General features: G+C 65.1%; 1 protein-coding gene and 1 non-coding gene across 11 annotated transcripts; one reads left to right on the top strand and one right to left on the bottom strand.

Moving 5' to 3' along the window:
- Positions 1–1,805: 1,805 nt before the first annotated feature.
- On the top strand, positions 1,806–19,994 carry ABCA7 (ATP binding cassette subfamily A member 7). 10 transcript variants are annotated; one of them, XM_064174752.1, is made up of 51 exons: positions 1,822–1,858; positions 4,138–4,248; positions 4,371–4,464; positions 4,681–4,822; positions 4,904–5,031; positions 5,113–5,234; positions 5,324–5,518; positions 5,626–5,715; positions 5,819–6,056; positions 6,162–6,301; positions 6,373–6,489; positions 6,839–7,018; positions 7,095–7,303; positions 7,419–7,515; positions 8,658–8,801; positions 8,907–9,128; positions 9,261–9,465; positions 9,555–9,671; positions 9,847–10,018; positions 10,224–10,355; positions 10,788–10,927; positions 11,014–11,151; positions 11,353–11,564; positions 12,167–12,239; positions 12,499–12,701; positions 12,862–12,910; positions 13,055–13,117; positions 13,815–13,832; positions 14,017–14,171; positions 14,289–14,413; positions 14,491–14,589; positions 14,813–15,008; positions 15,133–15,227; positions 15,489–15,521; positions 15,655–15,760; positions 15,858–15,932; positions 16,111–16,280; positions 16,357–16,534; positions 16,624–16,739; positions 16,944–17,088; positions 17,177–17,300; positions 17,387–17,516; positions 17,598–17,718; positions 17,846–17,908; positions 17,998–18,104; positions 18,217–18,499; positions 18,568–18,702; positions 18,789–18,892; positions 18,997–19,089; positions 19,190–19,427; positions 19,505–19,994. In XM_064174752.1, exons 2-51 carry the CDS (start codon positions 4,183–4,185, stop codon positions 19,652–19,654), a joined length of 6,747 nt encoding a protein of 2,248 aa, XP_064030822.1. In that variant the 5' UTR covers positions 1,822–1,858; positions 4,138–4,182; the 3' UTR covers positions 19,655–19,994. The 10 variants fall into 10 exon arrangements, 8 of the variants coding, with proteins under 8 accessions (XP_064030825.1, XP_064030823.1, XP_064030824.1 ...); XM_064174748.1 differs by having other exon boundaries at positions 7,419–7,595; positions 8,579–8,801; XM_064174751.1 differs by having other exon boundaries at positions 1,823–1,858; positions 7,419–7,595; positions 8,579–8,801; positions 18,358–18,499.
- A 614-nt stretch (positions 19,995–20,608) lies between these two features.
- LOC135192344 (U6 spliceosomal RNA) lies at positions 20,609–20,715 on the bottom strand. The gene has a single exon (XR_010308972.1). It is a non-coding gene; the product is annotated as a U6 spliceosomal RNA (small nuclear RNA).
- Positions 20,716–20,742: the final 27 nt, after the last annotated feature.

The following is a 20,742-nucleotide window of genomic DNA, read 5'->3' as shown; positions in this document are numbered from 1 at the left end:
AGCGCACAGTGCCAGCGGCCTCGCAGCCTCCTCTCATCTCCAGAAGCAGAACTGGAAACGCCTTTTTTTTTGGGGGGGGGGGGGGAGGGAGGGCAGAATTTTAGGGACCAAGGCTCAGAGGCTGAGAGCTGGCAGCTGGCACACGAAGCACGCCCAGAGCTGCAGCGATGCCAGTGCCCAGCCCGCTGGAGCCAGGGCTGACACCACAGCTGCCAGGGCAGCCTCTCTCGGTGCCCATCACCTTCGAGCCTCCTGGGGGGGCTGCTCCAGAAGCTCTTATGCTGAAACCTTCTTTTTTTATACCTATAAAAACCCTTTTTAACTTAATCCCGAGCCGGTGTCTGGGGCATGCTCCTCGCGTCGGTGCCTGCTGGGGGCCCCAGTGCCAGGGGCAGGTGGGGACTGCTGCAGACCTGGGTGAGACCCCAGAGCATGGCAGTGCAGCGGGGCCGGGGGGGGGGGGGTGGGGTGCTGTGGAGTTACATATCCTGGAGGGGTGAGTGGGAGCTGGGTGCTTGCCATGGGGGTTAAGTGGTGCCACCGTGCGCGGGTCCTGAGCGTGGGCAAAGGACACACTGTGCCACGCCACGGTGCCCGGCTGGGCATTGCTGGTGCTCAGCATCCCCCTGACCTGCACCTGACTGGTGCCCCCCGAGGTGGGTTGGGTGACTGTGGTGGCCCTGAGCTCATTGCCCAGGTGGTGCCTGCGCAGGTCCTGTCCTGGCATGGATCTGCCTTTTGGGGTGAAACTCCGCGTTTCAAGGGGGCACACTCCTCTGCTTGGGCACCTGCCAGGCTGGAACCAGACCAGCTCAGCACCACTGCCTCAGCCAGGCTGGAACCAGAGCAGCTCAGCACCACTGCCTCAGCCAGGCTGGAACCAGAGCAGCTCAGCACCACTGCCTCAGCCAGGATGGAACCAGAGCAGCTCAGCACCACTGCCCTAGCCAGGCTGGAACCAGAGCAGCTCAGCACCACTGCCCCAGCCAGGATGGAACCAGAGCAGCTCAGCACCACTGCCCCAGCAAGGTTCTATCCAGACCAACTCAGCACCACTGCCCCAGACAGGGTCAATCCAGAGCAGCTCAGCACCACTGCCTCAGCCAGGCTGTAACTGGAGCAGCCCAGCACGACTCCCAGGGGACCCTGCCCTCACTCCGGCATTGTGCCAAGGCAGTGCCACCGGTGCCAGCGCTGTGCTGCCGCCATGGCATGACTCAGCAGGCTCTGCCAGTGCAGCCCTCCCTGGTAGCCATTGCTGCCCCCCACCAAGCACCCCAACGACCTTCGCAGTGCCCCCACCTTGAGGCTGCCACAACTTCAGCGGCCCTGCTGGTGAGGGGTCTGTCCCTGGGGACCCTGCACGGGGGCACATAGAGTGCAGGGGGGGGGGGGGGGTTTGCTCTCCTCGCCCACCACCTTGGACCCCAGGGGGGGCTGTGTCTCAGCCCACCCATGGCTTGGGCTCTGCTGCCCTGTAGGGCTCCCAGGGGCACCCACTCCCGTGGGCAAGGTGTGGAATGGGGTGATGTGCGTGGGGTGTGGCACGTGTGTGGGTATGGGATGGGGCAGGGTGTGATATGGGTGTGACAGAGGGTGCGGCATGGGTGTGGCATGGGTGTGGCAGGGAAAGGGCAGAGGAGGACCTTCGAGTCGGGTCGGGGGCTCCTGCCCTGCGTACGCACACGCGCGCCCCTCCCGCTCCTCCCCACGCCCCCCCCCAAGCATCCTCCTCCCCCTCCCCATTCCCTCGGGTCCCTTTAAGAGCCGCTTCCCATGACGTCACTGGGAGGGTGGGGCCCAGGCGCGAGCCCGTCGGAGCGCGCGGCGTCTCTTAAAGGGGCCGCGGCGGCAGCAGGTAACAGGGGTCCCGGCCCGGGGGCTGCTGCTGTGGGGCGGGAGCGGGAGGGACAGCGCCGGCGGTTGCCGGGGCTCGGATGGGCTTCGGCTCAGCGGCGGCGGCGTCGTGCCCCGGGGATGTCTGCAGACCCCCTCCCCCCTCGGGGCTGTCCCCGTGTCCTCCTGGAGCTCTCCGTGTCCCCCCCACCCCGAGCTGGCCTCCTATCACCCCTGGGACTGTCCCCATCATCCCCGCAAGTTTTTCCCATATCCCCCCCGGACCGTCCGTGTCCCCCCGAGCTGCCCCCCGCAGCCCCCTGAGGATGCCCGTGTCCCCCGCCGGCTCTTTCCCGCGTCCTCATGTCCCCCAAGCCTGTCCCTAGGTGCCCCCGGGGCTGTTCCCATGTCCTCGTCGCCCCCTTCCGCCTGTCCGTGTACCCCCCGAAGCTGTCCCCATCGTCTCCCCCCGTATCCTTCCTCCCCCTCCCAGCACCAGAGCCAGGTGCGGCAGGACCAGGACCGGGACCGGGGCTGTGAGGTGCCCGGCGTGGAGGGGGCTGCCTTGCTCCCGGCTGCGGCTTCGGGGCGTGTTGGCCGCCCGTGGGATGAGTGAGCAGATTCCCACGCGAGCCCCTTTCCAGGAGGATCCCGTGGGTTTGAGGTTGTTTTATCCCGGGAAGAACCTTTGCCCCCGGTCGGGCTGAGGCTTCCCCCATCCCGGAGCCCCGCAGCAGCCCCGGTCCCGGTATCAGCCACCTCTGTCCCCCGGTGTCACCCCGACTCTGGCAGCTGCCTCTCCGGGCTGGGCTGCTGGGTACCCTCCTGGCTTCCCCCGCAGCCAGGCTGGGTGGCACAGCTGTCACCAGATCCTGGTGCCCCCCACCTCAGAGGAATCATCCCCCCCGGACCCCACTCGTGTCCGGCCCCACAGGCTGATTAGCCGGATTTCCCAGGCGGGATCCTAATCCTGCCGCCTGGTGCCCGCTTATCCGGGCCTTGGCTTAGCCCTGGGTGCGGGCAGGGTGGCAGTGGGCAGCCCACCCTCCTGCCTGCCCTCCCTGCCTGTCCTCCTGCCCACCCTCCTGCCTGCCCTCCTGCCCACCCTCCTGCCTGCCCTCCCTGCCTGTCCTCCTGCCCACCCTCCTGCCTGCTCTACTGCCTGCTGTCCCTCCCTGGCCTCCTGCCCACCCTTCTGCCTGTCCTCCTGCCCACTCTCCTGCCTGCCCTCCTGCCCACCCTCCTGCCCGCCCTCCCTGCCTGTCCTCCTGCCCACCCTCCTGCCTGCTCTACTGCCTGCTGTCCCTCCCTGGCCTCCTGCCCACCCTTCTGCCTGTCCTCCTGCCCACTCTCCTGCCTGCCCTCCTGCCCACCCTTCTGCCTGCTGGCCCTGCCTGCCCTCCTGCCTGCCCTCCTGCCCAAGCCTGGCCAGGTTTGGAGGTGCGAGGGCTCAAGAGGAGAGCGAAGGGCAGTTGGGTGATTTTGCAGCCTCCAGCACTGCCCCACAGGCAGCAGGGGTGCCCCAGGAGCGTCCTGAGCTGGCACTGGCTGGGGAGCAGCTCTGGAGCTTGGCACTGCCGGGGCGTGGGCATTCGCCGGGCAGGAAGCTGCGAGTTCAGTCGTGCCACCTCTCTGCCTTGGCACGAAGCCATCCTGTGTGGCTGGAAAGGCCCTGGGGGGGCTGCAGAATGCTGGCTGCTGTCCAGGGGCAAGTAAAGCTCCAGGAGCTGGCTGGGCACTGCGGGTCGCTGGAATGAGGCTGGCAATGGGAAGGGGGAAAAAGCTGCCCGGGTCTTAACGCAGCTCGGAGGGCATCTATGGGACCTGGTGTCTGAGCCCATGCCCGGAGCCTAGCGGGGCAGCTTCTCCTCCGGGGGGTGCCAAGGCTCTCTCCAGAAGCCCCTGGCCTCACTGCTGGCCATGCCCTGCCTCTCGCACAGGGAAACTGCGGCCGGCATGGGCAGGTCCCAGGCTCCCCCCAGGGCTCTCCGGGGCTTGGAGCTGCTCCTGTGGCAGGGGCATCGGGGGGTGCCCATCCACTCTGCCCGCTGGGCACGGGGCGTGATTGGCAAAGCTTGTGCCCTGTTTTGCTGCTTTGGGTTGGGAAAGGGATGAGATTTGAGGGCTTTGCTCCGGAAAGAAGCTTTGCAGCAGGAATGCCAGGCTGGATCCTGCCAGCCCCGGAGCTGAGCCGTGTGCCCAGCGCTGTGCCTCCTGTGCCATAAGCCCCGAGCCAGAGGGAAGTGAAGCCCTGACCATCACCTCTAGCTCGGCAGTGACCCAGCCCACTCTCACCCACAGCTGAAGCCGAGTGGGGTGCAGGGTACATGCCACCCACACCCCACCATGGCTGTTGGCACCCAGCTGGGGCTGCTGCTCTGGAAGAACTTCACCTACCGCCGGCGGCAGCGGGTGAGTGGGTACCCGGGTGGGAGGTGCCTGGAGCCACTGGGTCCTGATGTGGGGGGCAGACAGAGCCCTGGGCACTGATGGGGACAGGGACCCTCTACCCCCCAACTGTGGTTCTCCTGCAGGTCCAATTGGCCATCGAGATCTTGTGGCCCCTCTTCCTCTTCTTCATCCTGATCTCGGTGCGGCAATCCCACCCACCCTTCAAGCAGCACGAGTGTGAGTATCCTGTGCCCTCTGGGGCAGCCTCCACATGCCCACCAAGCCACCCTCTGGGTTGGCAAAGCTCCCCTCTGCGCTTGCTGGAGACCCCCCAGCATGGGAGCCTGGTGGACTCTAGGGCTGGCACTGGGGGGTGGCAAATGTTGGAGATGGCTGCGGGCCAGGGACTCGCTGGCATCTGACCCCTTGGACCTGACTCTCCTCCTCTCTCAGGTCACTTCCCCAACAAGGCCCTGCCCTCTGCTGGGATCCTGCCCTGGCTCCAGGGCATCATCTGCAACATGAACAACCCCTGCTTTCGGCACCCCACGCCTGGGGAGGCCCCGGGCATGGTGGGCAACTTTGATGCTTCAATGTGAGTGGCGTGGGCCAGGGGCTGTGGGCAGAGCTTGGGCTGTGCCAGGCTCTCACCACCCACCCTGTGCCCCGCCCCCAGCCTCTCCCGCTTGCTGGCCGAGGCTCAGCAGATGCAGCTCCACGCCAAGGGGCAGAGGCTCCTGCGCAGCTTCGCCCAGCTCCTGCCCACCCTGCGCCAGCTCTGGGGGAGTGGGGCTCAGCGGAGGGGTGAGCACTGAGAAAGGGGGGGTGGGGGTGCTGCGGGGGCTGGGGAAGTGAGACCTCCTGGCTGACCCCTGTGCCCCCCAGCCCTGCCAGTTAGAGACTACCTGGCAAAGGATGAGACCTTCTCACAGTTCCTCCTGACCAACACATCTCTGCCCCCGGCGCTAGTGGATGAGCTGCTGAGTGCTCGGCTCAGCCCCCGCATTGTGAGTCCCAGCACGGTGCCCGCTCCCGGTGCCCTCTGCCGGTGCCCGGAGTACCGGGGGCTGTGGCGTGACCATCCCTCTCCCACCAGCTCTCCCTGGCCGGCACCGGCCGCCCGCTGAAGGCTGTGGTCTGCAACGCCTCGGAGCTGGGGGGCTTCTTGGTGGGGGGCGACGCTGCCTCCACCCAGCGCCTGCAGCGAGGGCTCTGTGCCCTGCCTGGAACCCAGCTCCGCGCCATGGAGAGCTCCTTCCTCTCCCAGATCGACCTCCCCCGGCTTCTGGTGGTGAGTTCTCAGCCCGGCCAGGCACTGGGTGCTGGAAGATGGCAGGGCAGGGACCCCCGGCCCCCCTGAAGGGGGTGTGACCTCCTTTCTGTGCCCCCCACTTGCAGGAACAGCTGAGCTCAGAGATCGGTGGCATCGCTGGCACCGTGGAAATCCTGGGCACCTTCCTGCGGGATGCAGCATCCCTGCTGGAGGAGGTAGCACTCCCATCCCTTGCCCCCATGCAAGGCTCCCCACCCTCCTCCGTGGACTCCACGGTGTCGCTTGGTGTCCCTCTGCCCCCGAACCCTCTCTTGCCAGGTCTCCTCCATGACCAGCCTCGCGGAGCTGCGGCAGGAGCTCAGGGCACTGATGGCACTCAATGGCAGCACCGCCAGCTTGGGCACCTTCCGAGCCCTGTCACGCATTGCCTGCGGGCACCCCGAGGGTGGGGGGCTCAGAGTCCCCTCCCTCAACTGGTACGAGGACAATGACATCAAAGCCTTCCTGGACCGCAACAGCTCAGAACGGAGAGCCAAGGCTCCGGGCAGTGCCAGCAGTGAGCAGGCTGGGGGGGGGGGTGTCTGGTGGTGACAGCTCCTCAGGGGGCAGGCCTGGGGCGGGGGGGGGATGATGATGAAGTCTCTGCTCTGCCCCCACCCAGGTCCCTTCTGCCGAGAGCTGCTCCACAGCCTGGAGTCCAGCCCCGTGTCGCAGATCTTCTGGCGCGGGGTGAAGCCTCTCTTCACCGGCAAGATTCTGTACACACCGCCCGGCCCCGGCCCCGACAGCGTCATGGCCGAGGTGAGTGGGGGGCTGCAGGGGGCACCGGGGGGGTGTCAGCCCACCCCTGCCTCACTCGCTGTCCCACGCAGGTGAATCGAACCTTCCGGGAGCTGGCGGTGCTGGGGGAGGCTGCGGCTGCCTGGCAGGAGCTGGGACCTCGCATCTACACCTTCCTGAACAGCAGCCTGGAGATGCAGCTCCTTCGGGTGCGAAACCCCCACAGCCTCTGCCCGTCGGGGATGGGGCCGTGGTGGAGGGGGGGTGGGGGTGAGGTAGGACATGGGATGGGACTTGAGGAGGGCAGGCTTAGGCTGGAGATTAGAAAGAAATGCTTGACAAAGTGAGTGGGGAAGCAATGGGACAGGTTGCCCAGGGAGGTTGTGGATGCTCCTTCCCTGGAGGTGTTTGAGTTGGATGGGACCTAAGGCAGCCTGGTCCTGGTGGAAGGAGATTGGGACTGGATGCTCTTTAAGGTCCCTTCCAACCTAGGCCGAGCTCTGACTCTGTGGGGGTGCAGTGGGATGCATCACCCTGAGGTACCCTGATGCTTTGCAGGAGCTGCTGCTGGCCCCTGGCATGTCCCAGCTCCTGGATGGGTTCCTCAACGGCACCTCCTGGAAGGGGTCAGCTCTGGCTGAGTTCCTGGCAGAGCCAGGGGAAGGCCCAGGGCTCACCTGGCACCAGGTGTACGCCGACGTGGACGCTGTCCTCAGCACTCTGTCACAGTTCACGGAGGTAGACGTCACCCACCTGCCTCGGGGCGAGGGCTGGCACCCTGAGCCCCGCCGAGCCCTGCCTGCTCTGCCTGCAGTGTGTCTGCCTGGACAAGATCGAGGCGGTAGCCACCGAGGAGCAACTGGTAGCCCGGGCCCTGGAGCTACTGGAGGAGCAGCAGTTCTGGGCAGCTGTGGTCTTCCAGCCCCCCGTGGATGCCACAGCCCCCGCACTGCCCCACCACGTCCGCTACAAGATCCGCATGGACATCGACGACGTCACAAGGACCAACAAGATCAAGGACAGGTCGGGGGATGCCCACCCCTTGTCCCCAAGGCCCCTCACGCAGCCTGTGCCCGTGGGGGGTGTGTCTGTTGGGGGGGGGATGTTTCTCCCTCCCAGCACCCTGCTCTGCCCCTAGGTTTTGGGACCCAGGCCCTGCCGCCGACCCCTTCAGCGACCTGCGCTACGTCTGGGGAGGGTTTGTCTACGTGCAGGACCTGGTGGAGCAGGCAGTGGTGAGGGTGCAGACTGGCACTGCCCCCCGGACTGGGGTCTACATCCAGCAGATGCCCTACCCCTGCTATGTGGATGATGTGTGAGTGGAGGGCTGGTCAGTGCCCCCTGCCCCGGCGGTGCCACCACGATGCCAGGCTAAGGGTGGAAGGGTTGGGGCCAGAGCACAGTAAAAGCAGCAACAACCAAACGAGGCAGCACCAGGTGGGGGTTGTGTTGGCAGCTCCTTCCTGCAGCTTTGGGGCTGGCAGTTGCAGCATCGATCTCTCAGCAGGTTGCTCCTACCCTGTGCAGCTTTTGCTGCTGTTCAGCAGGTGCCAGTTGTATTTTCCTGCTGTTTCCCAGAGGCAGGGACAGCTCCCACTAGAACAGGTCACTCCAAGGCCTCATCCAGCCTGGTGCTGGACACCCCCAGGGAGGTTGTGGAGCAATGGATCAAAGATCCCATTCTGTGCTTCTGTGCTCCACAACCTCCCTGGGGAACCTCTGCCAGTGTCTCACCACCCTCACTGTCGAGAGCTCACATCCACTTTCAATCTCCTCTCTGCCACTTCAAACCCATTCCTCCTCCTCCTCTCATTCCAAGCCCTTGTCAATAGTCCCTCCCCAGCCCTCCTGTAGCCCACTTCATATCCTGGAGGACCACTCCAAGGTCTCCTCCAAGCCTTCTCCAGGCTGCAGAGCCCCAACTCTCTCAGCCTGTCCTTATAGCAGAGCTGCAGCAGCCCTCTGAGCATCAAGAGGAGGGAGAAGGAGGGAATTGCTTGGGTTGGAAAAGCTCTCTGAGAGCAAATCCAAGCTTCAACCCAACCCCACCATGGCCACTAAACCATGGCCACACCTTTCTTGAACACCTCCAGGCTTGGGCACTCCACCACCTCCTGGGCAGTCTCTGCCAATCCAGTTTCAACCTGCCCTCTGCCAGTTCAAACCCTTTCCTACTTCTCCTCCTCCTCTCATTCCAAGCCCTTGTCAATAGTCCCTTCCCAGCCTTCCTCTAAGCCCCCTTCAGATGCTGGAAGGCCACTCCAAGGTCTCCTCTTCCTCCTCCTCCATCTCCTCCAGGTTCCTGCGGGTGCTGAACCGTTCTCTGCCCCTCTTCATGACCCTGGCCTGGATCTACTCCGTGGCCATGATCATCAAGGGGGTGGTGCATGAGAAGGAGACACGACTCAAGGAGACCATGAAGACCATGGGGCTGAGCAGTGGGATCCTCTGGCTCAGCTGGTTCCTCAGCAGCTTCATCCCCTTTCTTCTCAGCTCTGGCCTCCTCGTCCTCATCCTTAAGGCAGGTTGCAGGGCATGGGGGGGTGGGCAGCAGGCAATGGGGCAAAGGCAGCATCGTCAGGGCTGGCAGCTGGCACAGGGAGCTCCAACCTGCCTCCATCCACAGCTGGGAAACATCCTGCCCTACAGCGACCCAGCTGTCATCTTCCTCTTCCTTGGCACCTTCTCAGTGGCCACCATCAGCCAGTGCTTCCTCATCAGCACCTTCTTCCCTCGTGCCAACCTGGCCTCAGCTTGTGGTGGCATCATCTACTTCTCCTTCTACTTGCCCTATGTGCTCTGCGTCGCCTGGCGCGACCACATCACCTTCCCCCTCCGTGTCTTTGTGGTGAGCAGCCATAGCTGCCCCCTCCCCACTGCCCCCCCCCGGGTGCCCTGGGGTGTGCCAGGTGGAGGCCTTTGGGGCTGAACCCTGCTGGGCTGCTCCTTCTGCCCACACTGCTGTGCTTGCTGCCACCAGAGCCTGCTGTCACCGGTGGCCTTTGGCTTCGGCTGTGAGTACTTCTCCCTCTACGAGGAGCAGGGAGTGGGCATCCAGTGGCACAACCTGGCTGCCAGCCCCGTGCCAGGGGATCCCTACAACTTTGCCACAGCCATGGGGCTGCTGCTGCTGGATGCCAGCCTCTATGGCCTAGCCACCTGGTATGTTGAGGGTGTCTTCCCAGGTAAGTGTGACCCCCCCACCCCAGCTCCCTGGTAGCCCCCTCTGACGGCTCCCCAGGCCCAAGCCCTGCTCAATCCTTATCTGCTGCAGGCCAGTATGGGATCCCCAAACCCTGGAATTTCCCCTTCCTGAAGAGCTACTGGTTTGGAGAGCCATCTTCAGCTGGGCACCCCCCATACCCCACCAGCACCCTGACTGCACCCCAAGGTCAGTCCCTGCCAGAGGGTGGCAGCCACAGAACTGGGCTGGAGCCCTCCCACCTGGGCTTTGCCCCACACTGGGTGGGACCTGCCCCCTGGCAGAGTGTCCTGCCTGCCGTGGTGAGGGCTCCTGCTCCTGCTGAGGGTTCCTGCCTGGCTCATGACCCCGTGGTGGTTTCCAGTGCTGGTGGAGGAGCCTCCTGCTCAGCTCCAGCCTGGCGTCTCCATCCGCAACCTGGTGAAGATCTACCACAGCAGCGGCCGCGCTGCCGTCAACGGCCTGAGCCTGGACTTCTACGAGGGGCAGATCACCTCCTTCCTGGGCCACAACGGGGCTGGCAAGACCACCACCATGTGAGCTGGAGGGGCTGGGAATAGGAGCTGAGTCTGGCTCTGCCCTGATGCTGTTCAGGACTCGGAGCTCTGAACAACTTATCCAGACCTGGCTCCTGCTGAGATTGAGCTCTGAGCACCCCATGTAGAACAGAGCACCCCAGCCCCAAGTGCCACTGATCTTCTGCTCTCTGCCCCTTTATTTCCCTGCTGGTTCTCCATCCAGGTCCATCCTGACTGGTCTCCTGCCCCCCACCTCTGGCACTGCCTATATCCTGGGCTGGGACATCCGCTCCGACATCGACAGCATCCGCAAAACCATGGGCATGTGTCCCCAGCACAACGTGCTCTTTGACATGTAGGCACGGGCAGGGTGGGCAGAGGGGAGCAGTGCTGGGGGCTGCTGGGGGCAGGGCTGCCCAGCTCACCCCTGCCCAGCTCACTCCTGTTCACCTCGCCTCTGTCCACCTCCCTCTGCCCATCTTATCCCTCCCCACCTCAACCCTGTCCATCTCACCCCTGCCCACCTCACCGCTGTCCGCCTCACTCCTGTCCACCTCCCCCTGCCCACTTTATCCCTTCCTACCTCACTCCTGTCCACCTCACCCCTACCCACCTCGTCCCTGTCCTCCTCACCCCTGTCCACCTCACCCCTGTCCATCTCACCCCTGCCTACCTTATCCCTGTCCACCTTATCCCTTCCCACTTCACCCCTGCCCACCTCACCTCTGCCCACCTTATCCCTGCCCACCTTATCCCTGCCCACCTCACCCCTGCCCACCTCACCCAGCCTGACGGTGGAGGAGCACGTCTGGTTCTACGGGCGGCTGAAGGGGCTGTCGGAGGAGCAGGTGAAGGAGGAGCTGGAGCAGCTGCTCCTTGACACGGGGCTGCCGCACAAGCGCCGGGAGCAGACCAGGAACCTCTCGGGTGCGTGGGGGGATCAGGACCGGTGCCATCCAAGCCAGGGTCCTGCAGCCCCGGGCACTCCCCAGCGCTGCCCCTCTGCCCCGCAGGAGGGATGCAGAGGAAGCTCTCCGTGGCCATCGCCTTCGTGGGTGGCTCCAGGGTGGTCATCCTGGACGAGCCCACGGCCGGCGTTGATCCCTACTCCCGCCGCAGCATCTGGGAGCTGCTGCTCAAGTACCGCAAAGGTCAGGGCTGGGGAGGGGCACACAAAGGGGGTCCTCATTTCGCTCTGCACGCGTCTGAGCTCCTCAGCAGTGGAGGAGCAGCTGCAGGGCCCCGGGGAGGGGGGGGGGGGGTGGGGTGGGTGCGACGACGAGCAAGGGGACACACTGCTGGGAGGCTGCCCAGCGAGGGGGTCTGGGGTCCAGCCTGCCGCCTGCCCCCAGGCCGCACCATCATCCTCTCCACCCACTACATGGACGAGGCGGAGCTGCTGGGGGACCGCACGGCTGTCATCTCGCAGGGCCGGCTCTGCTGCTGCGGCTCCCCCCTCTTCCTCAAGGCCAGGCTGGGCACCGGCTACCACCTCACCCTGGTGAAGAGGGAGCGGGTTGGGACCAGCAGCAGCACTGGCACCGTCCCTGGCATCACCAAAAAGGTAGGAGCTTTAGCCCCACTCTGAGCATGTTTAAACTGCTGGGGAGAGTCCAAGGGAGGGCTCCGAGGATGAGGAGGGTCTGGGGCAGTGCCCGGTGAGGAAAGGCTGAGGGCTCTGGGGCTGAGACTCTGGAGAGGAGAAGCCTGAGAGGGGATTGGATCAGTGCTTATCAATAGGTGAGGGCTGGGGGTCAGGAGGGGGGGACAGGCTCTGCTCACTGCTCCCTGGGACAGGACAAGCAGCAGTGGATGGAAGCTGCAGCACAGGAGGTTCCAGCTCAGCACAAGGGCAACTTCTTGCCCATGAGGGTCCCAGAGCCTGGCACAGGCTGCCCAGAGAGGCTGTGGAGTCTCCTTGTGTGGAGCCTTTCCAGGCCTGTCTGGATGTGTTCTGTGTGCCCTGAGCTAGCTTGGATGGTGCTGCTCTGGCAGGGGTTGGACTGGATGAGCTCTCTGGGTCCCTGACATCCTCTGACCTGTGGTGCCGTGAGTCCAACCCCTGCCAGAGCAGAACCATCCAACCTAACTCAGGTCACATCCAGGCAGGCCTGGAAAGGCCACTCAGCCATGTCCCTAAGTGCCATGCCCACACACTTCCCACAGGATGGCAGCGACTCGGAGCGCAGCAGCGACACAGGCCTGGGCAGCGAGCGTGGCAGCGAGGCCAGCGCCGTGGGTGAGCCTCCCAGCCCTCCCTCTGCCCCCAGCACAGCATCGCTCCCTGGGTGCTCCCTGCACATCCTCTGCCAGCCAGGGCGCCCCTTGGGTGCATTCAGCCCCACTCCTGCCCTGCTGCCCGCCCTTGGACCCCCCGCACTGGTGGGGCTGAAGGGGGTCTCTGCCCTCCTGCTCCCTGCACACCCCGCAGAGAACCCAGGTGGGTAGCCAGGGCACTGCGCTGGGCACCAGCTCCTGTCCTGGCCCTGTCCTGCCAGATGTGGCCCAGCTGTCGGCGCTGATCCAGAAGCTGGTCCCCAGCTCCCGGCTGGTGGAGGACATCGGGCACGAGGTGCACTTCATCCTGCCCTACAGCGGGGCCAAGGACGGAGCCTTCGGGGACCTGTTCCGGGAGCTGGATGCCCGCCTGGGGGAGCTGGGCATCTCCAGCTATGGCATCTCTGACACCACTCTGGAGGAGGTATTAACAGGAGCTGTGAGCTGGGGGGGGTCCTGCCTTTGGCTGCCAGGGGTTGCCTTGGAGCCCTGTGCCAGGGGCTGCCTGTGCTCAAGGGGATTTGCCTTGCTAGGGTGGTGGGTGCTGGGGTCTGTGTTTGATGCCAATCTCCTCCTGCCCTCAGATCTTTCTGAAGGTGGCCCAGGACATGGAGGAGGACACTGACACCACAGGTAAAACCCCTTGGTACTGACTGGAGCTGAGCCCAGAGCCCTTCCCAGGGCTGAGGACCCCACTGGGTCACCCACGGGCACAGGGAGGTGCCACAGCCTGTGGTCTCTGTCTCACCCTGGCAGTCTCCACTCCTGTTTTGCCAGGCACTGGGAGAGGAGCAGCCCCCAGTGAGGGGAGGGACGTGGAAGCATCCGACAGGGAATTGGGTAAGGAGAAGGGAGCTGGGACATGGGACCCCCTGTGCTGGGTGCCCTCCAGCTCCAGCCTGTGGCTTGGCTGTGGCATGAGTCCATCCGGGCACACGTCCATCCAAGCGGGCATCTCTTTCGACACACATCCCTTCAGGCAGGCACTGGGTGTCAGAGATGCTCCTGCCTGGTCTTGGGGTGTCCCCCAGGGTGTTGGGCAGGGTGAGGAGCAGGATGGTGGTGGGTATGGGGGAGCCCAGCTCTGTGCAGGGTTTGGGATGGGACATGAAATCCCAAGGGATGTATCCAGGTCCCTTCTGGAGACTGCTCAGGCCACCCCTGCAGTGCTGTGTCCAGTTCTGGGCTCCTCAATTCAAGAGAGATGTTGCAGTACTGAAGAGTGTCCACAGGAGGGCGACAAAGCTGCGAGGGGCCTGGAGCAGAGCCCTGTGAGGAGAGGCTGAGGGAGCTGGGGGGGTGCAGCCTGCAGCAGAGGAGGCTCAGGGCAGGGCTGGGTGCTAGGCTGGGCTGGAGGAGCTTGGAGCTCTCTGCCAACATGGTTGGTTCTATGGTTCCATGATTCCATGGCTGCAGCTGCAGGAGTCAGGGGAGCTGTGACAGTCTGGGGAGATGCCTGTGCCCTGGGCTGGTACTAATGCTGGCTGGGCAGGTGCCAGCCTGGCTCTAACCCCTCTTTCCTCTCCTTTGCACTGAGCCCAAGGAGTTCGGCGAGGTAGGACCTGGGAGCTGGGGGGGCTGGGGGGACTGGGGGAGGGCTGAACATGTCCCTGCATGCAGCAGCCCATCCCCACTGGCATGTCCCCAGCACGTTGTCCCCCTGGCACCTGGCACAAAGCCCCTGCCCCTCACCACCCTCTCTGTCAGGGCTAAGGCAAGACCTGACTCTGTCCTTGCAGTGGAGGAGCCCCAGGAGACAGATCTGCTGCAGGGGGCAGCTGGGCAGCGCTGGCGCAGGGTGCGGGGCTGGGCACTCACTCGCCAGCAGCTCCGTGCCCTCTTCATCAAGAGGATGCTCCACGCCCGACGCAGCACCCGCGGCTTCTTCGCTCAGGTACGGCCAGGAGGCAGCGATGGGATGGGGGCAGAGCGGGGGCAGGATAAGGCAGGAGCTGGGGGAGGGGACGGGGCAGGAGGGTGCGGATCCGCCGCTGACCCCCGGCGCTGGCAGATCGTCCTGCCCGCTGTCTTCGTCTGCATCGCGCTGCTCTTCAGCCTCATTGTGCCACCCTTTGGCAAGTACCCACCGCTGCGCCTCCAGCCCTGGATGTATGGGCAGCAGTTCACCTTCTTCAGGTGCGTCCCCATCCCTCTGTCCCCCTGCGTCCCCCTGTCCCCTGCTCCCACCGCCTCACTCCCTCATCTCCCGGCAGCAACGATGCCCCGGGGGACCCCGACACCGCTCGGCTGCTGGCGGCGCTCCTGGCAGAGCCGGGGTTTGGCACCGAGTGCATGAAGGCTGCTGCCGAGGTGTGAGTGACCAGGGGGGCTGCAGGGGTCGGGAGAGGGCAGCTGGGGTCCACCCCCCGGCACCCCAACGCCCACCTCTTGTCTGGGGGCATCTCTGCCAGCTGGTGCGGTGCCATCCCCGTGGCAGTGGGCAGCGGTGAGCGGGGGCGGGCGGGTGGCGATGCCCCTGGCTCACGCCAGGCTGGTAACGGGAATCTCTCTCCTCCCGTGGTGCCGGCTGCCCAGGATGGCGCCGTGCCCCCCAGCTTCCCACCCCGACGGCTTCGCGGCACCCCCAGCCCCCCGGCCCCTGCTGGAAACGCTGCAGCGTGGGAACTGGACGCGAGCTGAGCCGTCCCCGCCGTGCCAGTGCAGTGGGCCTGGCACTCACAGGATGCTGCCCGACTGCCCCGAGGGGGCTGGGGGCCTCCCACCGCCCCAGGTAACCCCCAGCCCTCAGCGGGACCGGTCCCAGGGCGCTGCTGCTCCTGCTGGGGGTGGGTGCAGGGCATGCTCCGGGGAGGGCAGCAGGGCTGTGTGCCCACCCCCTCTGTCTGTGCCCACAGGTGCAGAGGGGCACAGGTGATGTCCTGCAGAACCTGACGGGCAGGAACATCTCCGACTACCTGGTGAAGACCTACCCCCAGATCATCCGTCGGGAGTGAGTGCTGGGGTTGGGGACACCCCAGGGATGCCCTGGGGACATCTCGAGGTGGCCCTGGGGACACCGCAGGGAGGATGGGGCAAGGCTTCAGCCCAGGCTGCCACCCGGCTGGAAGCAGGGAGGGGCACTGGGGTCCAAACGCAGCCGGGGCAGGAGGCAAGGAGGGCACGGCAGGGTCGGGGGGAGCTGCTGGGGGATGGGTGCTGCTGTAACGTCCCCTGGGGGGATTTTCGTCCCTCCCGCTCCGATCTCTTTCAGGCTGAGGAACAAGAAGTGGGTGAACGAGCAGAGGTGAGCCCGGGGAGGGGCTGGGGTCCCCCCGCAGATGGAATGTGCCACTCACCATAGCCTCTGGGCAGGTGGAGGGGCCGGGAGGGTTGCCACGGGGGCTGGCAGCTTTGGCAGTGCCCATCTCTTCCCACAGGTACGGTGGCTTCTCTCTGGGGGCTGGGGGCTCCCAGGCCCTGCCGTCGGCAGCAGAGGTGGACGAGGCAGTGCTGGAGCTCCGGGCGCTGTTCAGAGTCACCCCGGTAGGGCTGTGCCCTCCTGCCGTGACCTGGCTCTGGCACCGCAGTGTTGGGACAGCTCCAGCCTGGGCTCACTCCTCACTTGTGTTCCCACACCCAGGGCAGTCCCTTGGACAGGCTTCTGGGCAACCTCAGCCACTTCATCGAGGGCTTGGATGCTCGCAGGAACATCAAGGTGCACCCAGGGCTGGGGGTCCTGCTGGGGTGAGAGCTGGGAGGCAGTGGGGGACATGGCACTGGGTCACCACCCAGGGCTGGAGGAGCCTGAGAAGGATCTGAGAATCTCTGGCAGGCTGTGAGGCAGTGCCAGGGTGGGAGGAGGGTTCTGAGCCGCCCTCTGCCCTGGGCTGCAGGTGTGGTTCAACAACAAGGGCTGGCACGCCATGGTCTCCTTCGTCAACGTGGCCAGCAATGGGCTGCTGCGTGCCCGGCTGCCCGCTGGCACCGACCCTGCGCTCTACGGCATCACAGCCACCAACCACCCCCTCAACCTCACCAAGGAGCAGCTCTCAGAGGCCGCCCTGTGAGTACCAGGGGTGAGGGTCCCCTGGGGTGCCCTTGGCCCCGGGCTGAGCTCCCTGCTCCCTGGTCCCCGGCAGGATGGCTACCTCGGTGGATGTGCTGGTCTCCATCTGCGTCATCTTCGCCATGTCCTTCGTCCCAGCCAGCTTCGTGCTCTTCCTCATCGAGGAGAGGGTCAGCAAGGCCAAGCACCTGCAGTTTGTCAGCGGGATGAAGCCTGTGACCTACTGGCTGGGCAACTTCTCCTGGGACATGGTGTGGGATGGGGACAGGGGCAGGGGACAGCTCGCAGGGAAGGGCAGGTCCCACTTGTGACCTCCTCCCTGGCTTTTCCACGCCCACAGTGCAACTACCTGGTCCCCGCGCTGCTGGTCATCCTCATCTTCCTCTGCTTCCAGCAGAAGTCCTATGTCTCCTCTGCCAACCTGCCCGCCCTGGTGCTGCTGCTGCTGCTCTACGGGTGAAGGGACAGCGGTGCCCAGCCAGGGCTCAGCCCTACTCCAGGGCTGGACCTTCACGAAGCGGGGGGGGGGGGGGTGGGGCCTGAGGGGGCTATGAGCAGGGTTGGGGGTCACAGTAAAGGGGCAAAGGTGCCTGCTTACCCTGCTGTAGCCCCTCAGGGAAAGGTGCACCCCAGCCAGCTCCTGCCTCTCTGCCCCTGCAGCTGGTCCATCACCCCCTTGATGTACCCAGCCTCCTTCCTCTTCAGCATCCCCAGCACCGCCTATGTGGCCCTGACCTGCATCAACCTCTTCATCGGCATCAACGGCAGCGTCGCCACCTTCGTGCTGGAGCTCTTTGTGGACCAGGTGAGCTCTGGGCTGCCTCAGACCTCTCTGCCACCCCTGTGGGGCCAGCACCAGCCCCACCATGTCCCTCTCCTCACCGCCTCCACAGAAACTCAACGACATCAACCGCATCCTGAAGAAGGTTTTCCTCATCTTCCCCCACTTCTGCCTTGGCCGAGGCCTCATCGACATGGTGAAGAACCAGGCCATGGCTGATGCCTTCGAGAGGTTTGGTGAGTCTGGGGGGTTGGGGCTTGGGCAGCCTGGGGGCCCTCCCTGGCTTTCCCTCCTCCTACAACCCCTCTCTTGCTGCTCGCAGGGGACAAGCGTTTTGTGTCGCCCCTGTCCTGGGAGCTGGCAGGGAAGAACATGTTTGCCATGGCTGTAGAGGGCATCATCTTCTTCATCTTCACCCTCCTGCTGCAGTACCGCTTCTTCCTGCGGCTGGGGTGAGGACCAGCCACGGGGCAGCTGTGGGGTAGCCTCAGGGTGGGCAGCTCTGGAAGTGCCCCTGCCGCTGTTGCCCCCAGGCCGCGGGCTCTGCAGCTGCCCTCGCTTGGGGAGGAGGATCAGGATGTGGCCAGGGAGAGAGTGAGGGTGGGCAGCACCCCCCCAGATGGCCACCTCCTGCTGCTGAAGGACCTGACCAAGGTGAGTGCTGTGGGAAAGGACCCTGCCTCACCTCTCAAGGTGGGACTCAGCTTCTCCTGCAGCCCCCAGACCCACTGGTGGGCGATGGGTGGGCAGCAGCCAGTGCCAGCTCGGCTGTGCCATGCAGGTGTACCGGCGCAGGAAGGCTCCGGCAGTGAACCGGCTCTGCGTGGCCATTCCCCCTGGGGAGGTGAGTGCCAGACAGACGGATGGACGGACAGATGGCGCTGTGGGCAGGAGGGGAGGAGGCTGCTGTGACCCCCATTCTGTGCCCCACAGTGCTTCGGCCTCCTGGGGGTGAACGGTGCGGGGAAGACCTCCACCTTCAAAATGCTGACAGGCGACACGGAGGTGACACTGGGGGAGGCCTGGCTGAAAGGGCACAGGTGGGCAAGGCAGAGGGACTCTGTGGCCAACCTGCTGCTCTCCCTTCTTCTTGTCCCCACAACCCTCATCCCTGTGCCCGCCCTGTGCTCCTCCTTGCCCTCGTCCCTGCAGTGTCCTCACGCTCGGCTTCGTCCTCATCCTGATCCCTGCAGCGTGCTCCTCCCTATTCCCGCAGCCTGCTCAGCTTCATCCCTGTCTCTGGAGCTTGTCCCCGTCCCCGCAGCGTGCTCAGCCATGTCCCCGTCCCCGCAGCGTGCTCAGCGACCTCCAGTCCGTGCACCAGCACATGGGTTACTGCCCCCAGTTCGATGCCATCACCGACCTGCTGACGGGGCGAGAGCACCTGGAATTCTACAGCCGCCTGCGTGGGGTCCCAGAGGAGGAGACCCGCAGGGTAGGGTCCGTGTCCCAGTGCTCCCCAGCCCAGGGGAGCCCCATCCTCACGCTCAGCCTCTCTGGCAGGTGGCCCAGTGGGGCATCGCCAAGCTGGGGCTGGTGCCGCACGCAGACCGCCCAGCGGGCAAGTACAGCGGCGGCAACAAGCGCAAGCTGTCCACGGCCATAGCCCTCCTCGGCTCCCCGCCCGTCGTCTTTCTAGTGAGTGGGGACAGCAGAGGAGAGGGGGACCCACAGCAGCCCCTGCCCCCCTGCCCTGGCTGACGCCGCTGCTGGGGTCTCCGCAGGATGAGCCCACGACAGGGATGGACCCCCGAGCCCGGCGGTTCCTGTGGGACTGCATCCTCGGCGTCATCCGGGAGGGCAGGTCTGTGGTGCTCACATCCCACAGGTGAGACACACCCCACACACCCCCAGACCTCTGTCCCTGTGACACCCGCGGAGGGGAGCACCCCTCTGCTTCTGTGACACTCTCACACCTCCCACCGCCGGCAGCATGGAGGAGTGCGAGGCACTCTGCACCAGGATGGCAATCATGGTCAACGGCCGCTTCCGCTGCCTGGGCAGCATCCAGCACCTCAAGAACAGGTAAAGGGGGCTGGGGGCTGTGCCGGGGCTGCCGCAGCAAGGGGGTGGCCGCCCTGCCAAGGACGGGGGCGCAGCAGTCATATCTCCCTGTCCGTCGCAGGTTTGGAGATGGCTACACGGTGGTGGTGCGTGTGGGTGGCCCCGGTCCAGCGGCGGTGGAGAGCCTGATGCAGCATCACTTCCCTGGCATCGTGCTGAAGGAGCGCCACGGGGGGCTGCTGCAGTACCAACTGCCCTCCCGGGCCGCCTCCCTGGCCAGCATCTTCAGTGTCCTGGCAGCCCACCGAGGCCCCTGCCACATCGAGGACTACTCCGTATCCCAGACCACCCTCGATCAGGTGATGGCACATGAGGGCATGAGGGTAGGAAAGCCAAGGTCCTGCTGGTGCTGGCCCTCACCCTGCCCTCTCTGCAGGTCTTTGTGCACTTTGCCAGGGAGCAGAGCGATGAGGACCCCGAGGAGGTCATGGACGCAGGGCAGGATGTGACCCTGGCGGTGACCAGCCCTGGGATGAGGCTGTCACAGTTTCTGGAGGACAACAACTACCAGGAGAGCTCTGTCTGAGTGGTGCCCCATGGACCCCTCCCCAGCATGATGCAGGGTCCTGGGCCTTCTGGCTACCCGGGACCCCCACAGCTGTGCAGAAGGGTCTGGCCACATCCTGCCTACCGACAAGAAGCCGCCGACACCATGAGATGGTCTGGGTGCTGGGGAGGGCCAGAGCCCCAGGGCAGGGCTGGTACCAGCTCTCCTTTAGTGGAGTTGTACCCTTGGAGGGGGTGAGGTGACAGACTGGGGGCTCTGCCCCCTGCTCCAGGCAGGGCTGGGTGCTGGGGCTGGCCCTGGGACCCAAGATCCTGCTGTTAATGAGCAACTAAATAAAGACCCACGGCACTGCGCAGGGGAGGCTGCGTCACCTGTGCCTCACTGCAGCACCTCGCCGGGGGGATGCAGGGTAGGGGACATCATGGATGGGGTAGTGCAGCAGGATGGATAACACAGCAGGATGTGGGACACAGCAGCAGGGGGGGGCTGCAGGGTGGCCCTTGCACGGGGGTCTCCCCTGCTGCCACCCCTTGCCCATGGCTCCTGAGTGTCTGAAGTTCAGCCAGGATATTCCTCACCTTGGATGGGTCCTGCGTGGGGGAGATCTCTCTCTACCACCCCTTCTGATGCTCCCTCATTCCTCCCCCCTATCCAAGGCGCTCCAGAATTGGGGGGGGGGTGGGGGGGGTGGGGGTGTTCACCCTCTCAGCCGACTATCCCCCCGCACAAGCACCCGAGCAGGGCTGGGGGGACATGAAAGCTCTGAGGTGCACATCAGCTCCCTTACCCCTGGGACCTAACTACCGTGCTGGGTGTCCACACCCAGCTAGCAGCTGCATCTGGAAGGAAGCGCAGAGCTGCGGCGCTCTTCCCCTCCCCACGGCCCACGTCTCGGGAAAACGCCGACATGGAGCTGGGGGCGCAAAAAAAACCTCTGCGGGCCAGGGCCGTGCGGGGAGGGACCGCGGGAAGAAAAATATGGAACGCTTCACGAATTTGCGTGTCATCCTTGCGCAGGGGCCATGCTAATCTTCTCTGTATCGTTCCAATTTTAGTATATGTGCTGCCGAAGCGAGCACGAATCTCTCGCTGCTGGCAGAGCTATT

This window comes from Pogoniulus pusillus, chromosome 41, assembly GCF_015220805.1.
Source record: "Pogoniulus pusillus isolate bPogPus1 chromosome 41, bPogPus1.pri, whole genome shotgun sequence".
In the NCBI taxonomy this organism is placed as follows: Eukaryota; Metazoa; Chordata; class Aves; order Piciformes; family Lybiidae; genus Pogoniulus; species Pogoniulus pusillus.
Note: the sequence above shows the minus strand (reverse complement) of the source record. Positions and strands in the feature narration are given on the sequence as shown.